The sequence below is a fragment of the Colletotrichum higginsianum genome, chromosome 9 (assembly GCF_001672515.1).
Source record: "Colletotrichum higginsianum IMI 349063 chromosome 9, whole genome shotgun sequence".
In the NCBI taxonomy this organism is placed as follows: Eukaryota; Fungi; Ascomycota; class Sordariomycetes; order Glomerellales; family Glomerellaceae; genus Colletotrichum; species Colletotrichum higginsianum.
Window position 1 is genome coordinate 2152413 of NC_030961.1, and position 25422 is coordinate 2177834.

Genomic DNA, 25422 nt, shown 5'->3' on the forward strand with positions numbered 1-25422 from the left:
TAGTTGACGACCTGGTGAGATGCCAAGGACCAGAACGTGGGCGAGCGGGCAGAGCTTGATTTGCGGCCCCTATCCAAGATTGGCAGCCACTAATATTAGTCTCATCGGAGCCCCTGAGAGGGTGGCGTCGTCCATCCCCAAGCGTACTATGGACCTACCCTCCTTGCTTCCCACCTCTCGACACACTGGCACCGGCAGCAAGTGGTCTCCCTGTACCCGATACAAGCGGGCTGCGCTCCGGCCAAGGTGCCAACACCTGCTGGCGGGTACACTGGCTCCACCCCACCAAGTATCTGTGACTGTACATCGCCTGCCGCATCCTGGATTGGGCGGGCTCGATCGCGTCAACGTGAACCTCAATTTCCAGAACAAGAGTGCAGGAACAAGGAAAGCGAGTGTAGAGGAAACGCAAGACGAAGGGGGGGGAAAAGAAGAGAGAAATTCGACCCCCCTTCTGCTAATTGCCGGGACCGTATCATTGCTGCACTACAACGTCGCCCAGGCCCGCACCCCCTCCCCTTCTTCCTGCTTTTTTTCTTCACTCGTCTTTCCCCTTTCCATTCACCCCCCTACCACCTATCTCTGTCCTGTCCTCTGTCTTCTGCCCTCCTCAAACCAAACCTCTTTTAAACTCTTTCCCGCAGAGTCGCGGTTGTCGTAGATTTCCCTCCCCGGCTTTTCTTTTCATTTCTTCATTCTCCTTCACCACAAGTTGCAAATCGCCCAAGAAGCCGTGCTCAGCCCCTCCCGAAGGTTTTGACCGGCTCAACCACACGTGTATGTTAGCGTTTTACCCCTGGGACCCCCGATTTGCATTCTGTTAAAGTACCTGTCGTCTACCCCACGACACCTTTAACGAGTGCTTGGCCGTCCCGTCCGCTCGCTCGCTCTCGTTTGCGCGTCCCGTCTTTTTTTTTATGCAAGCCTCGAGCTGTCCATCAACCTGCTTCTACATCACCATCGTCAACATCAACTGCCACTGAGCAATTTGCCGCCGCCTCAGCCGCCTCTCCCCTTTCCCTCCTTCCACTTCTTCAACACGCACCATCACAATGGGCATCGACGAGAAGACGCGCGTCTCGGGCGAGGTCCCTCGCGGCGAGAACGGCTCCATCCTGCCCACGACGAACCCCGACGTTGAGAAGAGCCAGCCCTCCAAGGCTCAGATTCATCCCGCACTCTACGTCATGTAGGAACAGCCCCGATTCTATCTGCCGCGACACTATGCTGACCCTCCTAGTGTCTGGATTTCGCTGTCGTCCTCGGTCATTCTGTTCAACAAATGGATTCTCGATACCCTCAACTTCCGTAAGCCGACCGAATGCTGCGAGCTGGAATACGATGCTAATCGACCAAAGGCTACCCGGTCATCTTGACAACCTACCACTTAACCTTTGCGACCATTATGACCCAGATCCTTGCTCGCTGGACTCATGTTCTTGACGGGCGCAAGTCGGTCAAGATGACTGGCCGCGTTTACGTGCGGGCCATTGTACCGATTGGCATCTTCTTCAGCTTGAGTTTGATCTGCGGTAACCTGACATACCTGTACCTTTCCGTCGCCTTCATCCAGATGCTCAAGGTAGGAACAGCTGCTTCCGACAACAGATGCAACCGCTAACCGCACCAGGCCACTACCCCCGTCGCCGTTCTCCTCTCCGGATGGGCTCTTGGTGTCTCCCAGCCTAACCTGAAGGTCTTCCTGAATGTCTCCGTCATTGTCGTCGGTGTCGTAGTCGCGTCGATAGGCGAGATCAAGTTCGTCTGGATCGGTGTCATCTACCAGATTGGTGGTGTCATTTTCGAGGCTCTGCGTCTCACCATGGTCCAGCGCCTGCTCAGCTCTGCGGACTATAAGATGGACCCCCTCGTCTCCGTCTACTACTTCGCACCTATTTGTGCCGCCATGAATCTGGCGGTTGCCCTGATCTGGGAAATCCCCAAGGTTACCATGGATCAAGTTTACAATGTCGGCCTGTTCACCTTCTTCCTGAACGGTCTCTGCGCCTTCTTGCTGAACGTCTCTGTCGTCTTTCTGGTGAGTTTCAGTCTCTACGACATCGGCCGAATACCACTAACTATTTGGGCAGATCGGCAAGACTTCTTCCCTCGTCCTGACCCTCTGCGGCGTCCTCAAGGATGTCATGCTGGTCGTCGCTTCCATGATGATCTGGGGCACGCAGGTGTCTGGTCTTCAATTCTTCGGTTACAGCATTGCCCTCGGCGGCATGGTCTACTACAAGCTCGGTTATGAGCAAATCAAGGGCTACATGGGCGAGGCCGGTCGCCAATGGGCCGACTTTGGTCAGCGTAAGCCCATCCTTCGCAAGCTCAGCATCATCGTCCTCTCGGCGTTCGTCCTATTCACCATGCTCGGTGGCCTGGCACCGACGTACGCTCCTGAGTACGATCCTCACAACCTTATCAATGAGGTTAACAGCCACTTCGGTAGCAGCAGGGCATAGGTTACATGGTAGACAGTGATTCCCTACTCCATTGGCCTGTCGTTTTCCTACTTGTAAGCGTAGAGATGTGACGATACCAGCTCTCTTCGCGACGATTACCCTGTTCTGAGTATATATTACGAGCTTCTTTCCCATCACTGCGCCTATTGTCTGCCCTCCCCCCCGCCCTCTTCTTTTTTCCCTCTTTCTTTTTAATCCGGGTACCGGAACATCTTGTTTGCTTGGGGGGAGTTACTCGTGTACAACTGTAGAGCAACGGCGCAGAGCGCGAAAAGGATTAGGTTGCATGGCTCGCATTATGGAGTTCTAATCTGATGTACTCTAGACGGTGGAAGATATAGACATGTATGTACGCAATGACAAAAAGTGAACAACGTGGTCGTTTGCATGGTGTAAGGAAATTTGCGCATGTATCTGAAACAGGTCAAAGCTATGTTCGCAAATGCGGTGGCGATGCCAATTGAACAATACCTCTGTCAGAGTGTAGTATAGACAATTGTCTACCTGGGCAGGCATTCAAATTTGCGCAAATGCGACGGGGCGCTTTGGGCGGGAGCTGGCAACGTGCGCTCAGTGAGTTGATAGGCTGTTGTTTCGACTGAATGCAATACAACAGCGGCTCTAGAGCACTTAGATAGCGATATGTCACCCGAGTGAGCAACTCTACTGTGAAGGACCGGGTTGAAAACCAGGGTTGCAGGTGGGCTGTGAGAGCTTCTATAGCCAGGCACCTTGAATGGTACGTGCAGGTTATAACGGCATCGGACAGCATTGCCAGCAGGAAATACACAGAGACAAGCATCGAGCACGTCATATTGGCTGGGAAAGTTGACTTTTGACTTGCTTATTTCATGTTCCATTGATCATGGCCATCCCACGGCCGAGGGCTGAATCATACCCGTCAGTCATCATAGACCCTTGACCCTTTTTTTGCTTTTCTCTATCACTCTCTTCTCTCTCGCTCTCTGGGATCACAGCAGCAGCATCAGCGGCGGCGGCGGCATTGACCATTGTCGAGGTATCACAGGGCGCAAACGTCTTGGATTGTTCAATGGTGTCTCATTGGGAGCCCTTAAACCGAGGACCTCGAATGCCAATTGATGCTCTGTACAAGCCAGCCCAACTCCCCGACCTGTGGACGATTGCAGAAACGGTTTCCCTTTAAAATCCTGCATCGTGTTAGCAACCGTCCGTTGTGTTCGATAGTGGTAGAGTGACATACTCAGAGGCGTGAAGAACCACCGGTTCTTGCCGCTCGTGTAACGCTCCTCCAGAACCTTCTTCACCGTCTTCTTGGCATCCTCACGCTGGGTGACCTCCTTGAAGGTGTCGTTGCTGACAACGCCCTTAAGGCCCTCAAGCTCCAGGGTGTAGCGGGTGGGCATCAGGTGGTTGTAGTTGACCAGCTTGACGAAGGGCTTGATTTTGTTGCGCTTCTCCTGTCTCGTCTTCGACATGCGACGAGTGATCTTGGAGGGGTAGCGCTCGATGCCGGCGACGAGGGCGTGGCCAAAGGGGTGGGCCTTGTTGCCGGAGTCGACAGGCTGGATGATGACGACCTGGGAGGGTAACGTTAGCATCGTTGGTGCGAAGTCCAAGTACACGTGCTCGTTTCCATCATCGTTCCCGATTTGCGGAGGATGCATTGGCTTCTCGACGTCGCGTTCGAAAGTGTTTGGCTGGTCGGTGTTCCTGCTCTTCTTCTGTCGCCATGCGCATCGCAACCGTTCTCGATTCGTATGTCCTTGCACTGCCGGACCAAACACACGCGTTTCTCGACGTCGACGTGGAAGACATCCTACCCCTCCTCGGGAAACAATGCTGGGCGAAGGGGTGATTCTCGGAATCCTCGTGGCATTCGTACCTTCTTGCCGGCGTAGCGGCCGTGGGTGATGATGGCGACGCGGCCGACCTTGAGGAACTTCATTTTGACCTGCGCTGTCGGGGGGGATGCTGGGCGTGCTGATGTTGAAGTTGCGTCGAAAACAGTCCGCTATAGGAATTTTCTAGTTTGTGTGGGAAGCAGGGCTCAATTTTTCTGGAAAGCGCGAGGTGTGCGGTCACGTTTTTTGTGGGGATATAATGTCGACCCCCACTGTCCACTAAAGTCCCTTGGTTCGGATGGCGCAGGTCGCTTCACAGGCTCGGGGGAGGAGACCTGCGCCTCAGCCCGGAGCTCGACTGGTTGGCGTCCACAAATGGTCCCACACCTCTTTTCGCGGTCTGCCTCCGGCTCCCTACTACAACGTGAACGCGTTCCGTGAACACCTCAAACTGATCCTCAACTCATGATACCTTCTTCCCGCGCATCATGGCTGCCCCTCCCACTTACATCATCTCCAAGGTCGCTGACCCTATCTTTGCTCTGGTGATCGGGCTGGGTGCTGCGGCCACGAGGATCAATCGCGAGGAGAAGGAGAAGGGCAAGAATACGCAGCAGACCCTTGCGGCGGCTAAGAGGTATGGTTAATCATTGGGCCATGCATTTTATGATGAATGTTCCTATTGACAGCCATCTTTCTAGACGCCTTGGATTGGACAAAGCTACCGCATAGGTGCACATTCGAGCAACGCGATATCGAACGCATTCATGATAGGCGCGGGTACAGCTGCTTGTAGACCATCGTACATAATATCTACTTTACTCGGCATACGACGGCCCATACTCCTTCTTCATCGCCTCCCGAACCATTTGCCCGCACAGCTTTGCAGTCGGGTTCGTGCTCACCGCCAGCCCTTTAGCAATCTCGTTGCCATACCTCCCGCCAAAGGCAAAGTCGTGCGAGGCCGCCTCCTCGAACTTGAGCTTCGTCCATCTCGCTTCACGCCGGGATTCTTCGACCTGCACAGCGTGGTCGTCCATCAGCTTTGCCGAGGTGTGATAGATGGCAGCCCGCTGCGTGTACGCGAGAGACAGCGTCTTGGCGGCCTGCGGCGACATGGCGCCAAATACGGTGCGCGGCGTGAGGAGAGCAATAGACATATCGATGTCTTCTAGTGCAATTCTCGCATGCTGGGTCGCTTCGGCTGGCTCGGGGCTCTGGATGAGTCGTTGAGGTGTAGCCGGCGGTCCTGCCAACAGCATAGTGTCGCCGTACAGTCGTCTCAATGCCTGCACGCGGTTGTTTCTCAAGCTGGCGTAGTTGGGGTATTCCTCTATAAAGTCGTCGAGCTTCGAGAGGAGGCCCTTGTACTCCTGCACCGGTTCGGCCACGGTCTTCGGCCTCAATCCTGCCAACTGGAGTTCGAGCTGCTGCATGGACAGGATGATTTCGCGTTCCTTCTGGATGACACGTTCGTAGACGGACGTGTTGGTGATGTGAGGGTCTCGGGGCAGGGACGGGTCTAGCATGACGTTGGTCGAAGGGTCGGACTCGGGGTCCTTGATCTTGTCAAGTACATTGACATCGCGTCGGGTCAGGTCCATGGAAGCCATGTTGCAGTATTTGGCTGGAGAATCGACACTTTGAAAGAATACTAATGTCCTCGAGGGCAGATTCTTCAAGCTACTTGGATGCGTGACGAATGACCGCTTGCACGTTCTGTTCTGGGCTGGTTATGAATGACAGCCGAGACTCACAGGCACCATTTATCAGACGCAACGGGTGTGTGAGCGGATGCAGCGGGGGGCCGAGCAGCACATACATTCCGCACTCAACGGCTATGAAAGGGTTTCATAAGAGGCGCGATGAAGCATGTGGCCATGGTGTGTACTCCACCCATTGACCTATCCCAGACGTACCCCAGGATCAACGGAAACAGCAGCTAGGCTGCCAGTACTCTTGAGTTTCTTTATTGGACCTGGGAGGTTACTGCGCGGGATGGCGGGCATAGCCTGGAGCATCCGAAGCATGTGTGGAGAAACCGTCCAAGCCGCGCCGCACATGGACCGGCCAGCGGCGGCTTATCTCGGCTCACCACGGCGATCAACTCTCGGCCGGCCCCTTTCCGCTTGCGACTGCATCTCAACACTGCACCGGCTTTGCGCTTTACCGCTGCCAACCTCACCTTCTTCTTCTGGCGCTACTGCCAGGAATTGCCCGCCATACCAGGATGGCCGCCCGTTCCGTCAGTAATGTGCGGCAAGATCAGACAGAAGCAAGCCCCGCCCAGGCGGTTCGCCCAGTGACAAGTGTCAGATGCGGCGACTGAAGCCGCCAATGTGCGAGCGAGGGATGAAGATAACCGATCTTCTTGTGGAAGTCCGTCGCTGGTGAATAAGGTTCTTGTACAGTGTTAGTGTCCAAGTACTTGTATCCTGGACAGTACGCAGTACATAATACGGATGGTTTCCCTCCTCATCCGTCCGTCCATCAGTGTCCTCTCCAACATCTTCCAACTCGTATCAGAGACCCCGACTTATCCAAGCCCGAGACTTAGTCCTGGCACAGCCAAAAACTTCTGAGTGTCAATGTCCCCTTCTGCTATTACAGACTCCCCGCCACAGAACGCCGCGTACCCGGCATCAACAGACCTCGGCGATGGACTCGCAGTGCAGCACCCGCCGCCCAACTTCCAGGGCTACGACCACGTAACATGGTGGGTGGGCAACGCCAAGCAGGCCGCCGCATACTACACCACTCTCTTCGGCTTCAAAACCGTCGCGTACAAGGGCCTTGAGACGGGCAGCAGGTACATCGCCTCGTACGCCGTCGCCAACAAGGGCGTACGCTTCGTCTTCACGTCCCCCGTGCGCTCTCTCGCCCATCTACCCGAGGACGATGCCATCTCCGACGCGGAGCGCGAGCTCCTGCGCGAGATTCACGCCCACCTCGAGAAGCACGGCGATGCCGTCAAGGATGTCGCCTTCGAGGTCGACAACGTTGAAGCCGTCTACGCCAAGGCCGTCCAGGGGGGCGCCATCGCCGTTCAGCCGCCCGCCGTTATCAAGGACAAGGAGCACGGCGACGTGCTGACGGCCGTCATCCGCACCTACGGCGACACTACTCACACGCTCATCGCCCGTGGCAGCTACCGCGGGCCCTTCCTCCCGGGCTTCCGCGCCGCCAAGCCCGCGACCGCCACCGTTACCCTCCCCAATGTGCCCCTGGCCCGCATCGACCACTGCGTCGGCAACCAGTCGTGGAACGAGATGGTGGCCGCCTGCGCCTTTTATGAACAGTGCCTGTCGTTCCACCGCTTCTGGTCTGTCGACGACTCGCAGATTAGCACCGAGTTCTCGGCCCTCAACTCCATCGTCATGGCGTCCTCCAACAACCTCGTCAAGATGCCCATCAACGAACCCGCCCCGGGCAAGAAGAAGTCCCAGATCGAGGAGTACGTCGTCTTCAACTCGGGCGCCGGCGTCCAGCATATCGCCCTGCTGACGCATGACATCATCGCCACCGTCTCGGCCATGCGCGCCCGCGGCGTCGAGTTTATCGCCGTCCCCTCGACCTACTACGACACCATGCGCCACCGCCTCAAGACGGAGAAGCGGAACTGGGAGCTCAAGGAGGACCTCGCCACCATCGAGGCCCTGAACATTCTCATCGACTATGACGAGCAGGGCTACCTGTTGCAGCTCTTTACCAAGCCGCTGATGGACCGGCCGACTGTGTTTATCGAGATCATTCAGCGCAACCACTTTGAGGGTTTCGGTGCTGGCAACTTCAAGAGCCTGTTTGAGGCCATTGAGCGCGAGCAGGCCGAGCGGGGGAACTTGTAAGCCTGTGACGAGGGAGACATCGAAAAGGGAGGGGAAGAAAGTAAAGGAGGGGGGGGGGAGTGTCTCTGTTATTCGAGCTATTGGTACAGGACACGACTGTGTCATCAAAAGGGCATTGGTTGGCATCGATGAAATTATGCAAACCATATGTTTACTCATATGTTCACAGGCGGTCATATTCAGAACCATTGTGCCGATGTACAGATCTCTTTTCTTCGTGCTCCTGTCCTGATTCCGTGACGCTGTCCGATACTTCACTATGCACCAAAATGTGGCATCCAGTCGCCCCCCTTGTCATCAAAATGGTGGAAGCTCGTTCTCTGGGCGTCCTCATGTATGTATGTGGCCGTGACTGATTCCTGTCTAACATGTCATCAACCCCCCCCCCCCCAAAAAAAAAAAGAAAACCTCCTGTGACTGGTCACGAATCCAACACCATTGCCGTCCCGTTCGTCTGGTGCGTGTTTGTCCCGTTTGTCTCCGTCACCACCTCCATCGGCGCCCCGCGGGTGTCACTCTGGCACCCAGGACAGTTGTGAATGACCTCATGTGCGTAAACATCACAGTCAATACAGAAGTGGTTGCCACACACCGTGCAGCCATACCGTCCGCTCTCGCTGACGCCCTTGAGCTCCGACGCGATCACTGGCGTCGGCGCCACTGGTGTCGTTGTGGGCACCCCGTCGCTATCCTTGTCCTTGTCCTTTTTCCTGCTCGCCTTTGGTGGTTCGGGAAACGTTGTCAGACACGAGTAGCAGGCTTTTGATTTAGTGGCTTCGGCCCAGAGCACTTCGACCCAATTCCTCAGCGGGAAGAGGTGGTGGTACGAGCGTGCTAGATGCGTCGACAAGATGAGGGTCAGGCTGCAGGCGGGACACTCGATGGGCAAGCGACATACGCGCGTGCCACAACGCGTGCAGAGGTAACCCTCGCGGGCAGGCTTGTTGTGACAGGCGCACACGGCGGTAGCCTCGCCCTGCGCGAGGGTGCGCGAGGGGAAGCCCATCATGAGCAGCGAGGCGGTGCTCTGGGCGGCGGTCCGCGTGACGGGCGGCGTCGTTGCGGCAAGGAGGAGGTCTCGGAAGTGGGCATCGTTCATGCACACGCTGTACTGCGTGTCGTCGCCGGCGTTGGTGCGGGAGCATAGCTCAGCGCAGATGGCGACCTGTGCTGCGAGGCCTACGATGGATACGCGAATTCGGTCGGCGATGAGGGAAGTTATTGTGTCGTGAATGTCGCCCGGATCGGAGGATAGGAGAGCGCCGAATACGATGAGCACTTCGCGCGTGCCGTGGGAAGGTGCGTGGCTGGAAGATTAACTGACAAAATCCGGTCAAAGAGGGGCAGGGGGCTGCTCGTACAATAGCGCGCCGCGGCACATCTCGAGCGCATTCTGCAGACTTGGGTTGCCTGACGGATCTTGTCCCTCGAATGTCTTGAGCTTCTCCAGGTGATCGGTCGGGTTGCCGCTCATGTCGCTGATCCGGATCGCGACGCCGTCCCGCATGCCAATTATGGCCAGCTGCGAGATGGGGTTCTGCTCAAAGTATTCCTTGACAAAGTCGGCGGCGTACGCCCAGGCGACGCGATAGCGGTTCGGCAGCATGTCCTTTTCTGTCATGGCGAAAGACATATCCAGCACCAGGACCAGATGTCTGATGATGCCACGCTGCAGCGGCGTCGTGTCCCGGAGCAGTCTCCGCCTCTTCTCGGCCTCGAGGCTCGCGCCGACCGCCAGACTTCCGTCCGCGCCTTCTGTGACTTCTTCCCAGCTTCGTTTGACGTCCTCCCATCGCGCCTTTGTGTGGCCACCCTTTCCCTTCTTGCCGCGACCCTTGCTGCTGTCTGCGCCCCTGCCGTTGGTTACTTGGAGGTCGTCATCGGACAGCCCATGGTACTCGCCGTCGGAGTCGGCCATGGTGGATGATGACGTCGGTCTGTCGGCCTGTCTCGCTGGTGGAAATTAGTCGCTTTTTGTGGTCGGCTGCGAATGCGGTTTGGTACGGCGGTTTATGTAATAAAGAAAATGTGTCGGCAGGCAGGCGCTGCGCAGAACCGCAAATCGATTTGTCGAAGGTAGTGAGAGATGCGAAGTGGGAGGACAAGGCTGGAGGGAAAAAGATCGCAGCCTCGCAACTTTGACCAAGGATCTGCTTCCTTAGCCAATCAGAGGCCGCACAATGCACACCCTTGCCAAGCAAGGATGCTTCACATGCTCCATTAAGCCGTCCTTGATGTAAATGTGGTTCATAATACGTCGTCGCGCCTCTTCATATTCTTTTCTACAATGGGCCACCGGTTGCATTTGTGAGGACGATACTCATTGCTGAGCCAGTGCTGAACACAGGCGCGCTGGGTCGTGTCACTGGCGATGTGACTTGACCCCAGTCTTGGGCTTCGTGTTTCGTTTCGAATTTTATCCTTCACAACGCGCTTCAACTTGTCGTTTGCATGGCGGAGCTAAGGTAGGGTCGGACGGTCCTACAGGGGGCTTTCGAATTACCCGGGCTTGGTCGCGGCAGCTCAATCCGGGCCGGCGCCGAATTGCCAAGTGAAAGTGGGTACCTCTTTCGTCTGAAGGGCCGGGACAAGCTAACGTCCGTTTCCCAACACGACTGCAACAGCCTGCCGATCCATACGATTGTGTTTGGCGTGAGTACTGTTCTCGTCAGTCTTTCAAATCCTCGTCATCCCGGGCTTCATGCTAGAATAGACCAAATGAGATCCAGATGCAAAGGCTTTGGTGCATCCAAACCCTTCAACGTTCGTCAATACGCCATCTGTCTACATCTTCTCCTCGCTCTCCCGTCACATACCCTGATAATGAGCAAATGGAGGGCTAATCCGTGTCCATATTGGCAAAGGTTGTCAAGTTACAAAGTATGCATAACGACCCAGTGCTCAAAAAGAGGATTTGTCAGAACTCGGAAAATTTAGATGAGTTCGTGTCGAATAAACGCCATTAGCTGAGTAGGTGCACTTGGATCTTTTCGGCGTATCATACCAACCAGAATCGCGATAGTCTTGCCTTGTTAGTCGTCAGGTGAAGTTCATGGCTTTCAACTGCGACCTTGCTGAGCGTCAGTAGCTCCAACACGTTCACTTTGTGGCGGTTAACAGCGCTCGATGGTACGTCAGATACAGAAGCACATCTATCAATGGACCCTGACAGAATTGTACTGGAGTCGCTGCCTTGCATCCAAAAGGACACCGAAGCTACAACACCCTCGATGGTGCAACATTTGAACTGGATTCGGTGTTCTTCCTTGACGTAAGCCAGTCAAAAGAGCATGTAACCACCTCCTTCTCACACGAGTGTTGGTCAGGTGTAGGTGCTGCGGCGGTTTCAACAACTGTAGCATTCCATCACGCCAATATTACGGGTTCAGCATGGGTGTAAATGCCGAAGCTGTATAAAAGCGGTAGCTTGCGAGTTTTGAAGAAACGAAGGTTCTTGAAGCTCGAGAAACCATGGTCTGAAGCCCCGAGGAAAACCCGCTGTAGCGCCAGCAAACCCCGATCCGAGGGCATCAATCTCATCCGCTTAGGTGGAAGGAGGGCCGAAGAGCACTTCTGAATGCAATCAGCAGTTCATGCCTAGCATTTGGTGGACCATTTTCCACACCACATCGCAAACGCACTCATGTTTCCACCCAATCCTTCTTCACTAGAGGTTTTCTCGGATTCTGTACCATGAACCTGCTGTGCGCATGCACTCGACCCAGGGATGTGATCGGCGCAGTTGAACGGCGTGTGTCGACCAGTCTGAACGCTGTAAAGCTAGTGGAAACGTCCTTGAGCCAAGAAAGGCCAGATCATAGGTATCATTACTAGTTGCGGAGTAAATGCTCAAGGGAGGTGCTACGAGGAGTGGCAGATAAGGCGCTCTGTTTTTGTCTCTTCGCACTGCATATACAACAATTTCCTGTTAACTTTAAACGTCATTAGAGACGAAAAGAAGAGAACAAAAGGAGGAAGCCTCGGGGGTCAACATGAACTGCTGGGAATCAATGCTCGAACAGGCCGTCGAGAAAGTTCATCGCCAAATCACTCACTCTCTCAATATAATCAAGCTTGCATTATGAAAACTTCACATACGACCATACCCACTGGAGAACTCGGGATCCCGTCCGCTCTCCCATAGATAAGCCAGTGAGGGCCGGATTAGTAGTTGGGTCGGTGACGACCAGCGAATACCTGGTGTTGTATGTTTTTGTCTTTACCTTGCTTTTTGGATGCACTACTCTCTTATGCTCCGCGCTTCCTCGTTCTTGGCAGAGGTTCCTGTCATCCACCCACCGACCCATCCATACATATATTCACATGGTTCATTACACTTTGCTTCGCATAACCATCGGCAGCTCCTTCCTTGTGGTCGTATTCTCACGCGGTGCGTGACGATGCTGACCGATAACGTCGGAGCCGACCCTGATTAGCCTCACAGCTGCATACTGTCACGAACATGGCTTTTTCAGAAGTGGAGCAACGTCACGCCCACAAGGTTACTGGGCTAGGTACGGATACAGACGGACAGAGGCTCTCGAGTTTCCACTACCATGGCCCACGACTTCAATGTCGTAAGGAATACCCTACGACGCAGCAGGAGACGCGACCAACACCGCATCGGTTCAAAGAGTACCAAAGTTCACCCCGGCCTGCTACTCTAGCTAGATAGCCTCTATCAGTTACTCTGTCACCTGGACCGGGTTGAGTGGCTATCATTATGACGGGGTTGAAGCCAAGCCTTATTCTTCCCTGGAGCATCACTGACCATTGTATACAACACCGACGCCATAAGAGCTTGTAATAATATGCATTTCAAACCGCCAGGAGCTCGTAAACGGACCGTGCCTCTGAATAGGCAGTTTGATAGTTAGGGCTAGATGTACACATGAAACCACGGCCGACTGGCCGATAGTCAAGGGTTTGGACCTAAACTTTATCGAGAAGATCGAACCCCAACCCTTGACCTCCGGAGCTGTCCTCGGCGGACGCAAATGGGGCCTTGTCAATCGAGATCGACGATGCCTTTGGAGGGATTATATACTTATGGCACCGCCTCAGCTTCTTTCGTGAGCGCTAGCGCTTGGCGAGGACCTAGAGCCTATTCATGAAATGGCGATGACCTAGAGCTTGTCCATAAAGCGTTAGCTGGCAGGGCTGCCAAAGCTCGGGACACGTTCGACTCGTCTTTCTGTCGTTGATGAGGGCGGAATTTTCGGCGGTTCTGCATCGATTGGCCAAGAAATCTTTCCGTCGCCATGGCCGCCAAGCCGAATGGGGTGAAGTGTCAAGCAGCACCTCTGGACGAACTTGTCCGGAATGGGCAACTCTGCAAGCATCTGTCGGCCGCTTGGACGCCCCTAAGCTCAGCGAGCTGTTCTATGGAGCTGAATTTCAAACCCCGAGATTATCGGAGCTTCCGGAGAATGGGAGGATGCAGTTGTTGTTGGCACCTTCAATAGCAGACAGACCAGATCCGTGATGGAGTTGTTCGACTTCACGATGTGTTGAAAAGAAGCGTCATTGTGGCTGATGCCCCCGGCTTGGCTGGGCCGTTGTGCTGTGGCTGTCAAAACAGGGGCTACCCTATGAGCACCATCGCTGACGTTGCGTTGCGTCTTGTCAGTCCCGGCCCTGATGCACGAGGTTTGGCTTGGAGACAGGAACAAGAAGTCTCGGCGATGATCAAGGCACCGTTGTGAGTTTCGCAATGCAGATCAATCAGCTCCCTCCCGCTCGCGTTTCTCATTTGTAGTGGGAGGAATGCCTTCATCGGTAGGATAAGACCCGTTTCTCCCCAACTCGACTGTGCCGGCGGAAGATTGCTGATCGTCCCCAAGCTTTCCGCATCAGTTCGTCCGAAGTCGAAGCCAAAATGACGAACGTTGTGCAAGTGCCTCCCCGCGCCCGTCTGAACGATCGTGTTGGCCCGTACAAATACACGGTACGAACAATACGCAGTTTGGGGGCGAAAACGAGAGCTCGCAGCAGACGCGAGACCATGACTAAGCCGGAAAAGAATGCCCGGCAAGGGGAGGTGACGGGATGGTTACTGAATGCGGGTGTGCCTGCCGCAACCATGGCAAAGAGTGTGGTTGGTGAATCTCATATTACTGCAGGCCAACCAATACGGTCAGTCGACGGAATTCACATTGATACGTCGTCTCACTGATTGGCCCCATGGCCGGGCGAGAGCACGTATCGGGGCCAATAGCGGCGGAAACGTGCATGGTCGCAGACAGAAGAGGAAGGCTTCCAGAGCGCTGTCAGCGCTGCGTCCGCTGTTGCAAGCGCGGAGCAGACGGACGGTGTCTGTCGCGGGGCGTGGCTTGCAGCACTGCTCAAGTGGAAGGAACACGGCGCATGGAATTTACGCTGCAGGCAGTCGACCAGCAGTACTCAACATGAATCAAGTATGATTGCAATAACGAGAATGGTCGGGGTGTGACGGGAAAAAATCGAACAAGATGCGACCAGGATGGATACGTGCCGGCGGATGAGGGGCCAAGTGCATTTCCCGTCCCACACTGGGGCCAGGATGTCCATTGCAGCTAACGCACGATTGAGAAAGCCACCCGGCTAGTGATGTGTTATGACGTCATTCGAAGCACTCCTAGCGTGGCATCTCGACATGCTCCAGGGGTTTGCGAGGTCATGCGTTGTCTGCGAAAACCAGGTGTGCCCTCGTTTGGGTCCAGAGTGTACGCCGAATCTTGCGCTGGACTCGTTGTCGCGTGCACTATCTGAGCACCCGCCACAGTCTTGTCGGTCCGGAGCAGCGTCCGTTAGCTCGGGATTTTGTCTCTTTGCTTTGAGACGTTGGCTTTCTGCGCCAGGAAGATTGGGAACATGGGGAAAAGAAAGGGGTCCAGTCGAAGTTGGGGTTGCTGTAGGCCGCCGTTGTGCAAAGTGTATCCGCACGTTCATCAGTTGGCCTCCCGTCCCGACTGTGGTAAGTGTACGGATACCAATGCAGCAAAGCTTGGGTATTAGACTTGATTTGGACGCCTTGCCCGCGCAGGGCCTCTCCTGTGTTTGGCGGAGCAGGTCGCTCGATAAGGGAGCTTCCATCACAAGCGAGAGATCGCGGGCATCCGCTCGTTTGGGTGGGTGAGTACATGTGGCGGTGTTGCATCAGGAAATGAGAGAAGGAAAAGGCGAGTACCTGCAGATGTTGGCTGAGAGATTCGAGGTCACCGTCAAGCTCACTCACGATGGGAATCTTGCCTGGGGCGGGCGGAACAAAATGCCTTAGCCTGCTCAGCCTGGTGTGTCCCAGCCACTCGGAGCTCGCCATCATACCTGTCTCCCGGCCGGCGTGGGATGCCAGCTGCATTTTACGGAATGAGTCCACTGACGATTGCGACTCTGTCAGCACCGTGTCTCTGAGCCACTCGTTGACACGGCTGACGAGCTCGAGTGTTGTACATAGATTGCAATGGTGAGAACAGGACAACAGCAAGACCACCTGGCCAGCCGCTCCAAAATGGTGCATGTGGACTTTTGTTGTTGCCAGTCTTTCAACGAGCCGAACCGGGCGAACCAGGCCAGCGATAGTGTAAATCGGCGATGGCTGAGAGTGAACGTGAAAGTGAGGCTGTAATTAGTTGTTGTGATGTGTCGGTACACCTGGTCAGTCCTCAGGGCATATCCCAATATCTTGCCCTGGTGCAGTGGAGTTCATGGACAGTTTATTTGTACAAAACCCCACTTACTCGATCGTAGTCGTCAGCGAAAGCCTTGTACGTGATCGAATCAGTATCAGTGTCAACCAACAAAGCGTCAAGTCACGACGGGCGGGGTGCCTGGGCGGGAACTTTGTCACTGGACCACCGCCATCTTGTAGATGGTCTGGCTTACCTTGTTGTGCGGATGGATGGATGGTATGGCGACTGGCGAAACATCGAGTTGCGTTACGGAAGAAGCCGGAGGGCGGCACTGACTGGTGATTAGTGGGTGGCGAGGCGAATCCGCCTACGTAAGGACCGAAACAACTTCATTTGTCCATCCACTGAGTGAGGTCTTTATGTTTGAGCTGTCATTTCATACTGCGACGACGCATATAGTTGTGTTCGAGAAGCTGCAGCGTGTTTTGGGATTTTTGTGGGCAACTGGGATAGAGTTTATCAGAACTCAGTGTGTTGGAGGTTCATTTTCCTGCTTTGCGTGCTGTCATGTACGGGGGGTACCTGGACACGATGAGCGATTCGGACAATCTGCACCGTAATCCTGAACAATTCGATGGCCGCGTGGTGCGTAAAATCGGGCCGGGTGGGCACCCGAGCGTCTCCGTCTGAGGTGTTCGGAGTCCCGTATTCAATCTGTGACGGCCCCGCGGACGTGTTGCTGGTGAGCAGCGCAGAGTCATGAAATTGCCTCTGCCTTGGACGTTAAACGGCGGCATCATGGTCTGGGGAGCCTTCGACAGGTCAAACAAGGCTGACCGGTCAAGAGGTTGGGTTCTAGCGGCTCGCGTGGAGAGCGAGGACGGGAAAGTTGTTGATGTATGGGATTCCTGGCAATTCATAGCGGCCGGACGGGCCCCATCATGGGGATCGTGGAAGCGCAATTGAAACGGCGGACAGCATCGAATGGAGCCTCGCCTTTCCCGCAAGAGTCCGTTGCCGAGCGCTGCGGCAAGAGAAGGAGAGAAGTAGGTGACGGCGGTTGAACCACAAAGAGCCTAGAGAGGCAGGCATACGTGCATGCCAGGTGCGGACATATCCAGTCACATACAGGCGACGGACGAGGTTTGTCGAAGGCCAACACCATAGCAGAAACGGACGAGAACGTGACAGACCACGGTCGTTCAACAAAGACGGAGATTCAAATTTGAGTGGATACCGAATATGGATCCTGATTCCTGCTCAGCGACAACGACGACCATGTGATGTAATGGGATACGTATCCGCCAAACGTCCCATATTTAGCCAGGGCATGCACATGTACATCTACATGAGCAGGGGGGGTCTAAACACCTTGCGTGCTCTGACTGGGTGACATCCGCTGGGGGCCAAGCGACCGTGGGCGTTGATAGCCTGGCATGATTCACCATATGTATTCCTCCAGCGGCGGCTAGTGGTTCTGGCTAAGGTAGGTTTACAGTGAGCTGTGCAAAGGCCTGAGAAGCTTCGTGAGCTTACATATAGATACATACGACGCATACACATATTTAACTAACTGCCTGTATTGGGATATCTCGATGCGAACATACTACCTGGTCCGAGCAGGGCAGTTGTTTCGTTCACGACACCACCCTGGATCAGGATGCCTTCACTGAGACGCACTTGTCAAGAGGTGGCAGCCAGGCAAAGGGAGGCGAGACGCACAGGTCTTGCCCGCAGCTACCGCAGGTATTGGGTCGCGAGCGTTGAAAAGTACAGAGATACCAGTCAGTCGTCTGATGAACGGGTACCGGTACTCAGTACCTCTCACGATCCACCAGACCAGTCATCTTCCAAGGATTCCAAGGAAGCACCCGTTGGCGGGAATTTTTTTACTTGAATTCTTTCTAATTTCAATCTTTTTTCGCGTTGAATTGTTGGATAGCTCGCTGCCCGTAGCTGGGTGGTTTCGGCAGAAGAGCTCCCGGGAAAGAGCTCGACTCGATCAAGGAGAGAAGGAGGCCATCGACTATAATTTTGCTCGAAGGACGCCATAATCAGGGAGCAACGCCAAAAATGCTGCATGTGATCCGAGACATTGACGACGCTGCGCAGTGCCTAACAGCGCAGATGCGCTGAGCTGACTGTCTCCGTTCGCCTCCCGCCTCCCGCCTCCCGTCTCGTGCATTTGTCCTCTGGGGCCGTCTCGTCGTGCATTGAGCTGCACCGGGCTACGTCATAGGCATCGAGTGGACCGCCCACCCCTTCCTTTCTTGTTCTTCCGTCTGCGCTGCCGCCCTCTTGCTGCATTTTCTCGCTTCGCTTCGCTTCGTTTTGCTCTCCCTCCCGCCCCCCCTCCCCCCCCGTTCGCCGTCACCGTCACCGTCGGGTCCGCCGTTGCTGTACGTTAGCAGACAGACAGAGAGGAGTCGAACGGTTACTGAGAGAGCGTGTTGTGCACATACACCAAGTGCTTCCCATCCTCCGTCTCCATTCCCAAACCCAAGGCCCGGTTTGCCCCCCCCAGTCCCATCCATCCTCGTCCAGTCCATACCAATTCAGTCCAAACGCACATCCCATCCATACCACACCAGACGCCTACCAAACTTGCCGCTTTACCACCACAACCACGAAGTACCAAACCTCACCAAACCACACCGACCAGCCCTCCACCACCACACCGCGCGCTTCTCCCGACGGCACGTCCCCTCGATTCTGTATCGTCGCCTTACTCTCTCACCGCAACCCAGCTGGCCGACCGAAATCTCAAATCGCCCCGCCTCTTCCACTATCAATCCACACCGACCGAACCCCTCGCTGTCTTCCTCCCTTTTCGACTCTACGACGAAGCGTCTGCCGCCGTAGCCGCTCCGCCTCAACGTCCGCCGGCCCCTTCTTCAAGTGGCATCAACATCTGCCGGTCTTTCGAAAGAAACAAGAAGCGACAAAAAACAAACCCACTCGACTGTGTATGGAGCGCTCTGTTATATGAGGAATGCCAAGCACGAGCCTTCCAGCAGACAAGAAAGATTCGTCCTCTGCGCGTCGGCTTAGCCTTCCAAGACGGACCACGTCCGACTCGAAGAAGCCGCCCACCAAAGAACCGCTGCTCAACCTGCCAAGTCCTCGTCATGGACTGACCCTTGATTCCTTCAAGCTCGGTGGAAATGCGCGAGTCGCGATGTCGGATGTGTCCCAGGAGCAGTCTTCGCAGTCTCTGACTGACCGCTCCAGGACGCAAATCGAACCCTCCGCGACGAAACTTGCGAGTTCCAGTCCACTCACTAATGCGAAGCACAGCATCGGCGCGTCCCAAATCGACAATGACGTTACTGGTGGGACAGGCGGCACGGAAGAAAAAAGCAAAGACGACAAGGCAGGGACCACGGCCAACACGCCGCCGGCTCTCTCCGAATCACAGATACAACTAAATCGATACCGAGAGCGATTGGCACGGGATCTGGAGAGGCGCGAGATGGCGACGAGAGGGCTGTTGGCGACGACGCCCGAAAAGATGCGCGTGTCGCCGATTATAGAGGAGAGTGGCAATTCGCCACGCAACAATGCCGCCGCCTTGGCGACATCGTCCTCCAACCTCACAACGACGTCCACCGAGTCCGGCAACACCATTCGCGGTGGCATAACACCGGGACTCGTCGCTGGAACCCCGTCCTACCCGTTCCCCCGTATGCACACCCCGGGCTACGGTCCCGGCTCAATGAGCAGGGCCTTCGGAAACATGTCCCCGACTGCCGCTGCCTTCATGTCGCAGACCATGTCATTCGAGGGCTTCGGGACTGCCCAGGACAGAGTGATGTCCGGCTCGTCGACGCCCGCCTCGGCTCTGACCTTTCTTCCCGCCGGAGCCACCGGCCAGTTGGAGGGCGACTTCCCGAGCCCGAACTTGTACGACTTGTCACTAATGCTCACTGCCGAGCCGGGACTGGATGCGTGGTGGAATACTGTAGTCCAGATCATGAGAGACGTGTACAAAGCCGAGAGAGTGACCCTCGCTGTACCTGCTGACACTACCGACATTGAAAACGTGCCTTGGGGTCAGAAGGCCACATATAACGAGCACCAGGAGGATGATCTGAGTCTTGGGTATATGGCCAGGGGCAGCAGTCTGATTCCCAGCAGTGCGGGCGACGTAGGCTCCGAAGAGACGCCCGCGTCTGAAGACCCTGCGCGGCCAAGGGTGCTGTCTCGGCCCAGCTTGCAGACCCGCCATTCGTTCACCACCTACGAAGACAATAGAGAATGCAAGGGGAACAATGACAGGCTCTTACCATCGCGTCGCCCGACGCAACTTGGCAGGAGCAAGAGCTACTTCCCGCCGGGCCAGGCCGCAGAAGAGAGCGCGGAGGCGCCGGGTCCATCACTGAACAGGTCGGCGCTCGCCGAACACGATGCTGAGGAGCAGAATATCCCTAGCTGGGAAGTTCCCCTAGCCAACCCCAACACTGAAGGCAGGGTGCTCCCCGTGCTTCAAGCCCTGGATTACGAAGCCGACCCTCTCATTGATCACAGCGGTGTTATGCGTGTTCTAGAGCGTGGCAAGGTGATCGCACTGACCAGAAGCTACCCGTATTTGCAGAACCTGCCGGATGAGGTGCCAACCAAATCCAAGGTGACGGCCATCACGACGTCAGCGGAGGCGGCAAGGAGGAAGCTCAAGAAGGCGAGGATCGATTCCAGCTCAAAATTGTCGTCGATTCTCGGTGGCGGAAACTCTTCCTTTGGCTCGAACCGCAGCCACAGCAGCGATAAACCTTCTAGCATGATCTCTCGACTTGACGACGATGAACCACGACCGCCGACGCCCAAATACGAAGAGTATGAACAAGCTCCGCCGTCGCCGTGGTCTCAATCGCCTGCACCGTCCCCGGCAGTGCGCGCAGACCCTTCGGAGAACCCCTTTTTCACCGATGCCATGGTCGACGAGGACTCGTTCAATCCCGGGTCTGCCCCGGCGGACTACACCGGAATGCGACCGCCGGAAGCCATAGGCGTGGACAACTCGTGGACTGTCCTCCACATTCCGCTGACCCACGTGCTTCTCTCGAAGCCCGTCCATCCTTTTAAGCTCGACAACACAGCTCTGGAGCAAAAGTCGCAATTCCGCAATCGGAGCGAGCCACTAGAGACCTCTGGAGACGAGGACGATGCGGGGGTCTCCTGGCAACGTAAAGACAAACCGTCGCCTATTGCTATCCTTTCGATACTCAGTCCCATCATCCCATATCCCTCGAACCTTCGTCATTCGTTGGAGTACCTGGCCCCGCACCTGGCAACCTCCTTCTCCCTATGCCGTCATTACACCAACTTGGAGACAGAGCTCACTGGCCTCCACCGCCGTAGGCCTCAGACCGCCGGGTTTGGTGCGCTTGCCGCCGACGGGCGCCCCTTGGCGGACCCTGCCAGCATCGGCAACCTAAGCTTTATGTCCTCGGACGATATCGCTGCCCAACGCTCGATGGCGGGTAGCATTACTAGCCCCAGCGACTACTCGGGCGTTTCCAAGAGCGCCGCTGGCTCCCCAATTGGCACGCCCGCCTGGGACCAGAGTTCTCTACACCAGCTCATCGACAAGCGGGGTTCTGCAACTAGTCCTGCACAGACCGCGGGTGATAGCTACTTCAACACTAGACAGAAACCGATATCGTCGAGGGCGGAAACGCCGTCGGCAAACTCTCAGAAGACGAGGAGAAGTTCCAAGGAGGACTCGCCCGTCGACAAGCGCCAAGCTCGACTCTCCACCTCGCACAAGCCACGTATTCAGGAACCTTCCCAGACCCCTGGAGAGAACGAAGAATTGGTGGAGAGGAACAACACTGAGAGCCGGGTTTCGACGCCAGGGGGCGCCAAGCGCGTGCTTTCTCACGAACTAAAGAACTACCTGGACGAGATCGCCGTTTTAGAACCCCGGCTACAGTCTGTCGAACGCAGGGGTGGAGACCACGGCCATCACACGCTATTGCACTCGTACGGTGCTGATTTTGCGACCAGCTTCCAGTCGTTGCCGCCCAGCGCGAGCGTGGTCAGCAAGCCCGTGCCCCATACCATACCGTCTAGGACGGGTTCGCTGTCACAAGGCCCGGTGGACATGCCACCGCCATCGGACCGGTTAAAGGGGCTCATCCTTGACTCCCTTCCCGCCCATGTTTTTGTCTCGCTGCCACAGACCGGCGAGATTGTCTGGGTGAACAGCCGCTACCTGACGTATCGCGGCCAGACGGTCGCTGACTTGGCTGCGGATCCCTGGGGGAGTATTCACCCAGATGACAGAGACGAGTACCTCAAGGCGTGGAGTCACTCGTTGCGGACCGGCGAGCAGTTTTCGAGGACAGTCCGTATCAAGCGGTTCGATGGAGCGTACCGGTGGTTTTATGCGCGCGCAGTTGCGTCCCGCGATAAACGGGGTGTCATGATGCAGTTCCTCGGTTCATACATGGATATCCATGACCAGCATATTGCGGAGCTCAAGGCTGCGCGGCAGGAGGAGATTGAAGCCTCAGAAGCGAAGCACAGACTACTGGCCAATCTCATCCCACAAATCATATTCACTGCCACTGAAGACGAAGGTATTACTTTCGCCAACGATCAATGGCTGTCGTACACCGGACAGAGTTTTGAAGACTCTTTGGGTCTGGGATTCATGGACTTCGTACACCCCGACGATCTGGCCAAGTGTCAAATACCAACGGACAGACCGCCAACCCCGATGCCCTCCAAGTTCGACCGCAAGGGTCATCAAGAGGCGTCCGAGGCAATACTGGCCAGTCTCGCATCAGCCAAAGCGCAGAGCCAGCTAGAGACGAACCTGAGGGGCATACACCAAGCACTATCTCGGAATAACAGCTCCAGTAGCAGTTCGGTCTACGAAATGCCTAGCGCCGATCTCACGGCCCTGGCAAGGAACGGCATCATCAAGGTGACGACTGACAGCAACGGCAGGCTGTCGTACACGACGGAGGTACGCTTGCGGTCCAAGGGCGGCGAGTACAGGTGGCACTTGATCCGGTGTGTCGAGATTGACAACATCGACTTTGGGAACGGGGCCAGCTCTTACTTTGGCTCGGCCACAGACATCAACGACCATAAACTGCTCGAAGCGAAGCTCAAGGAAGCCATGGAGTCCAAGAGCAGGTTCCTTAGCAACATGTCGCACGAGATCCGAACGCCACTCATCGGCATCTCAGGCATGGTCAGCTTCCTGCAAGACACGACCCTGAACGAGGAGCAGCGCGACTACACCAACACCATCCAGACAAGCGCCAACAGCCTGCTCATGATCATCAACGACATCCTCGACCTGTCCAAAGTGGATGCCGGCATGATGAAGCTGAAGTACGAGTGGTTCCACACACGCTCCCTCATCGAGGATGTCAACGAATTGGTGTCCACCATGGCCATCGCCAAGAGGCTGGAGCTGAACTACATTGTCGAAGAGGACGTGCCGGCGTGGGTCAAGGGCGACAAGGTCCGCATCCGCCAGGTCCTACTCAACGTCATCGGCAACGCCATCAAGTTCACAGCCGAGGGCGAGGTGTTTAGCCGGTGCAGGGTCTACAAAGGTGGCAAGTCGGACAACGACAAGAAGGAGATCATGCTCGAGTTTGCCATTATCGACACGGGTCGTGGGTTCACCAAAGAGGAGGCGGATCTCATCTTCAAGCCGTTCAGCCAAATCGACGGTAGCAGCACGAGACAGCACGGAGGCAGTGGTCTCGGCCTCGTTATCTCGAGGCAGTTAGTGGAGCTCCACGGCGGCAAGATGGAGGGCAGTGCGATCCCCGGCAAGGGCTCGACGTTTACCTTCACCGCCAAGTTCGCTCTGCCGACGAACGAGGACCATCCCGATGCGCCTATGAGCCCGGAGACACTCCACCCCCCCGCCCAGTCAGCTGAAGGGTTGACTGTCCTCCGTCCCGCGAAGGCGCTACAGTCGCCCAGGGCCGCATCAACAACCAGCCCGCGAGCCGATTCTGATCATTTCTTGTCGCCGGCTCCGGCTTCTAGCGGAAGCTCGGTCCCTTCGGTGCAGTCTAGTATCTCCCAGGCCACGGAGCGCACATCTGTGTCGTCTGTCAACGTCGGCCTTGTCCACTTTAGTGAGGCTGCCCGCGCGAGTGGGCAAGACCTGTCACAGATGAAGCTGGAGTTGCCCTCTGACGAGTCCTCGCCCCATACGACGCCGACACCGGAGACCTCTCAGCAGCCCGGCAAGGATGAAGACTTCAAGCCGCCCATGTACTCGATCCTCATCATCTGCCCCCAGACTCACAGCCGCGAAGCGACCGCGCAGCATATCGAGATGACGCTGCCCAAGGACGTACCGCACCAGATCACCGCCCTGGACTCGACTGAAAAAGCTCAGAGGCTGCTGGGAGGTGAAGACTCGGTCAACTTCACGCACATCGTCCTCAATCTGCCATCTCCCGAGGAGATCATTGGCCTAATGGAACAAATCACCAAGTCGACAACAATCAGCAACACAACGATACTCATCCTGTCCGACTCGGTCCAGCGGCAGGCCGTGATGAGACTGGCGACTGACACAAAGTACGAGAAGCTCGTGTCGGAGAATATTGTGACATTCATCTACAAGCCGGTCAAGCCATCGCGATTCGCTGTCATTTTCGACCCCGACAAGGTGCGCGACCTTAGCATCGACCGCAACCGCTCTACCGCGCAACGAATGGTTGAGACACAGAAGGCGAGCTACCAGGAGATTGGCAAGCGCATGGGCAACAAGGGATACAAGGTGTTGTTGGTTGAGGACAACCCTGTCAACCAGAAGGTTCTGCAAAAGTATCTGAAGAAGGTTGGTGTGGACGTCGAGGTTGCCGCGGACGGCGCCGAGTGCACCGACATGGTGCTTGCCCGCTCCCACGATTACTACTCCTTGATACTGGTGAGCATCCATTTTCCCCCGTGCACCGAGACCACAAGCTAATTGTTTAGTGCGATCTGCACATGCCGCGCAAGGATGGCTATCAGGCCTGTCGGGAGATCCGACAATGGGAGAGGGACAAGGGGCTCAAGACGTTGCCCATCATCGCGCTCTCTGCCAACGTCATGTCCGATGTCCAGGACAAGTGCGTCGCGGCCGGGTTCAGCGATTACGTTACCAAGCCTGTCGACTTCATCGACCTCAGCAGAGCGATGTCCAAATTCTTCTGACAGAAGTGATCCGTCAAACTACTCCACGGCGCGGAGCCGCCATCCACATTCATGCCCCAGGCGCATGCGTCATTTACATTACACACAAAAGAGGTTCATATTAGCAAGGCTTGGGTCATTGCAGATTAGGCGTTACGAGGGAGAGGAAGATTCGGGTTAAGCATGACTACCTAATTATGGTCCTTCCTGCTCATCATGTACAACTGCTTCGAGGCGGATACCATCATAGAGACGCACCTTTAGAGGAAGGTCTTTCAGGGGGAAGGGAGTGGAATAACCATCCAGGATTATATACCAGCTTTATTTTTCACTCTTTTCCCCGCATGGCAGTCGGCACAAAGACGGCAAGTACACGGCTCGCGTGGATTTGAACCTGCTGCATTCAGGGGAGAGATGCGAATTCATCGTGACAAACTGATTGGACTTCGGCGGAAGGCCCACGAGAAAGGGGGGGTGGGGGGGAGCTTGAGCGACGTGGTATGCTTATCGTTTTTCT

General features: G+C 55.8%; 5 protein-coding genes across 5 annotated transcripts; 3 read left to right on the forward strand and 2 right to left on the reverse strand.

The window, feature by feature from the left end:
* Window positions 1–1052: 1052 nt before the first annotated feature.
* Window positions 1053–2465, forward strand: CH63R_12866 (Triose-phosphate transporter; the record flags this gene model as incomplete). The annotated part of the gene is made up of 5 exons (XM_018307840.1): window positions 1053–1189; window positions 1241–1308; window positions 1359–1582; window positions 1631–2038; window positions 2091–2465. The coding sequence occupies 5 exons, from the start codon at window positions 1053–1055 to the stop codon at window positions 2463–2465; spliced, it is 1212 nt and encodes a 403-aa protein (XP_018152257.1).
* Window positions 2466–3626: 1161 nt separating this feature from the next.
* On the reverse strand, window positions 3627–5901 carry CH63R_12867 (60S ribosomal protein L27; the record flags this gene model as incomplete). The annotated part of the gene is made up of 5 exons (XM_018307841.1): window positions 3627–3634; window positions 3688–4157; window positions 4268–4458; window positions 4798–4918; window positions 5132–5901. The coding sequence occupies 5 exons, from the start codon at window positions 5899–5901 to the stop codon at window positions 3627–3629; spliced, it is 1560 nt and encodes a 519-aa protein (XP_018152258.1).
* A 975-nt stretch (window positions 5902–6876) lies between these two features.
* On the forward strand, window positions 6877–8133 carry CH63R_12868 (4-hydroxyphenylpyruvate dioxygenase; the record flags this gene model as incomplete). The annotated part of the gene is made up of 1 exon (XM_018307842.1): window positions 6877–8133. The coding sequence occupies one exon, from the start codon at window positions 6877–6879 to the stop codon at window positions 8131–8133; it is 1257 nt and encodes a 418-aa protein (XP_018152259.1).
* A 421-nt stretch (window positions 8134–8554) lies between these two features.
* Window positions 8555–10051, reverse strand: CH63R_12869 (Tfiih basal transcription factor complex p47 subunit; the record flags this gene model as incomplete). Its single annotated transcript, XM_018307843.1, has 2 exons — window positions 8555–9440; window positions 9495–10051. 2 exons carry the CDS (start codon window positions 10049–10051, stop codon window positions 8555–8557), a joined length of 1443 nt encoding a protein of 480 aa, XP_018152260.1.
* An 8684-nt stretch (window positions 10052–18735) lies between these two features.
* Window positions 18736–24926, forward strand: CH63R_12870 (Hsp90-like protein; the record flags this gene model as incomplete). Its single annotated transcript, XM_018307844.1, has 2 exons — window positions 18736–24657; window positions 24708–24926. The coding sequence occupies 2 exons, from the start codon at window positions 18736–18738 to the stop codon at window positions 24924–24926; spliced, it is 6141 nt and encodes a 2046-aa protein (XP_018152261.1).
* Window positions 24927–25422: the final 496 nt, after the last annotated feature.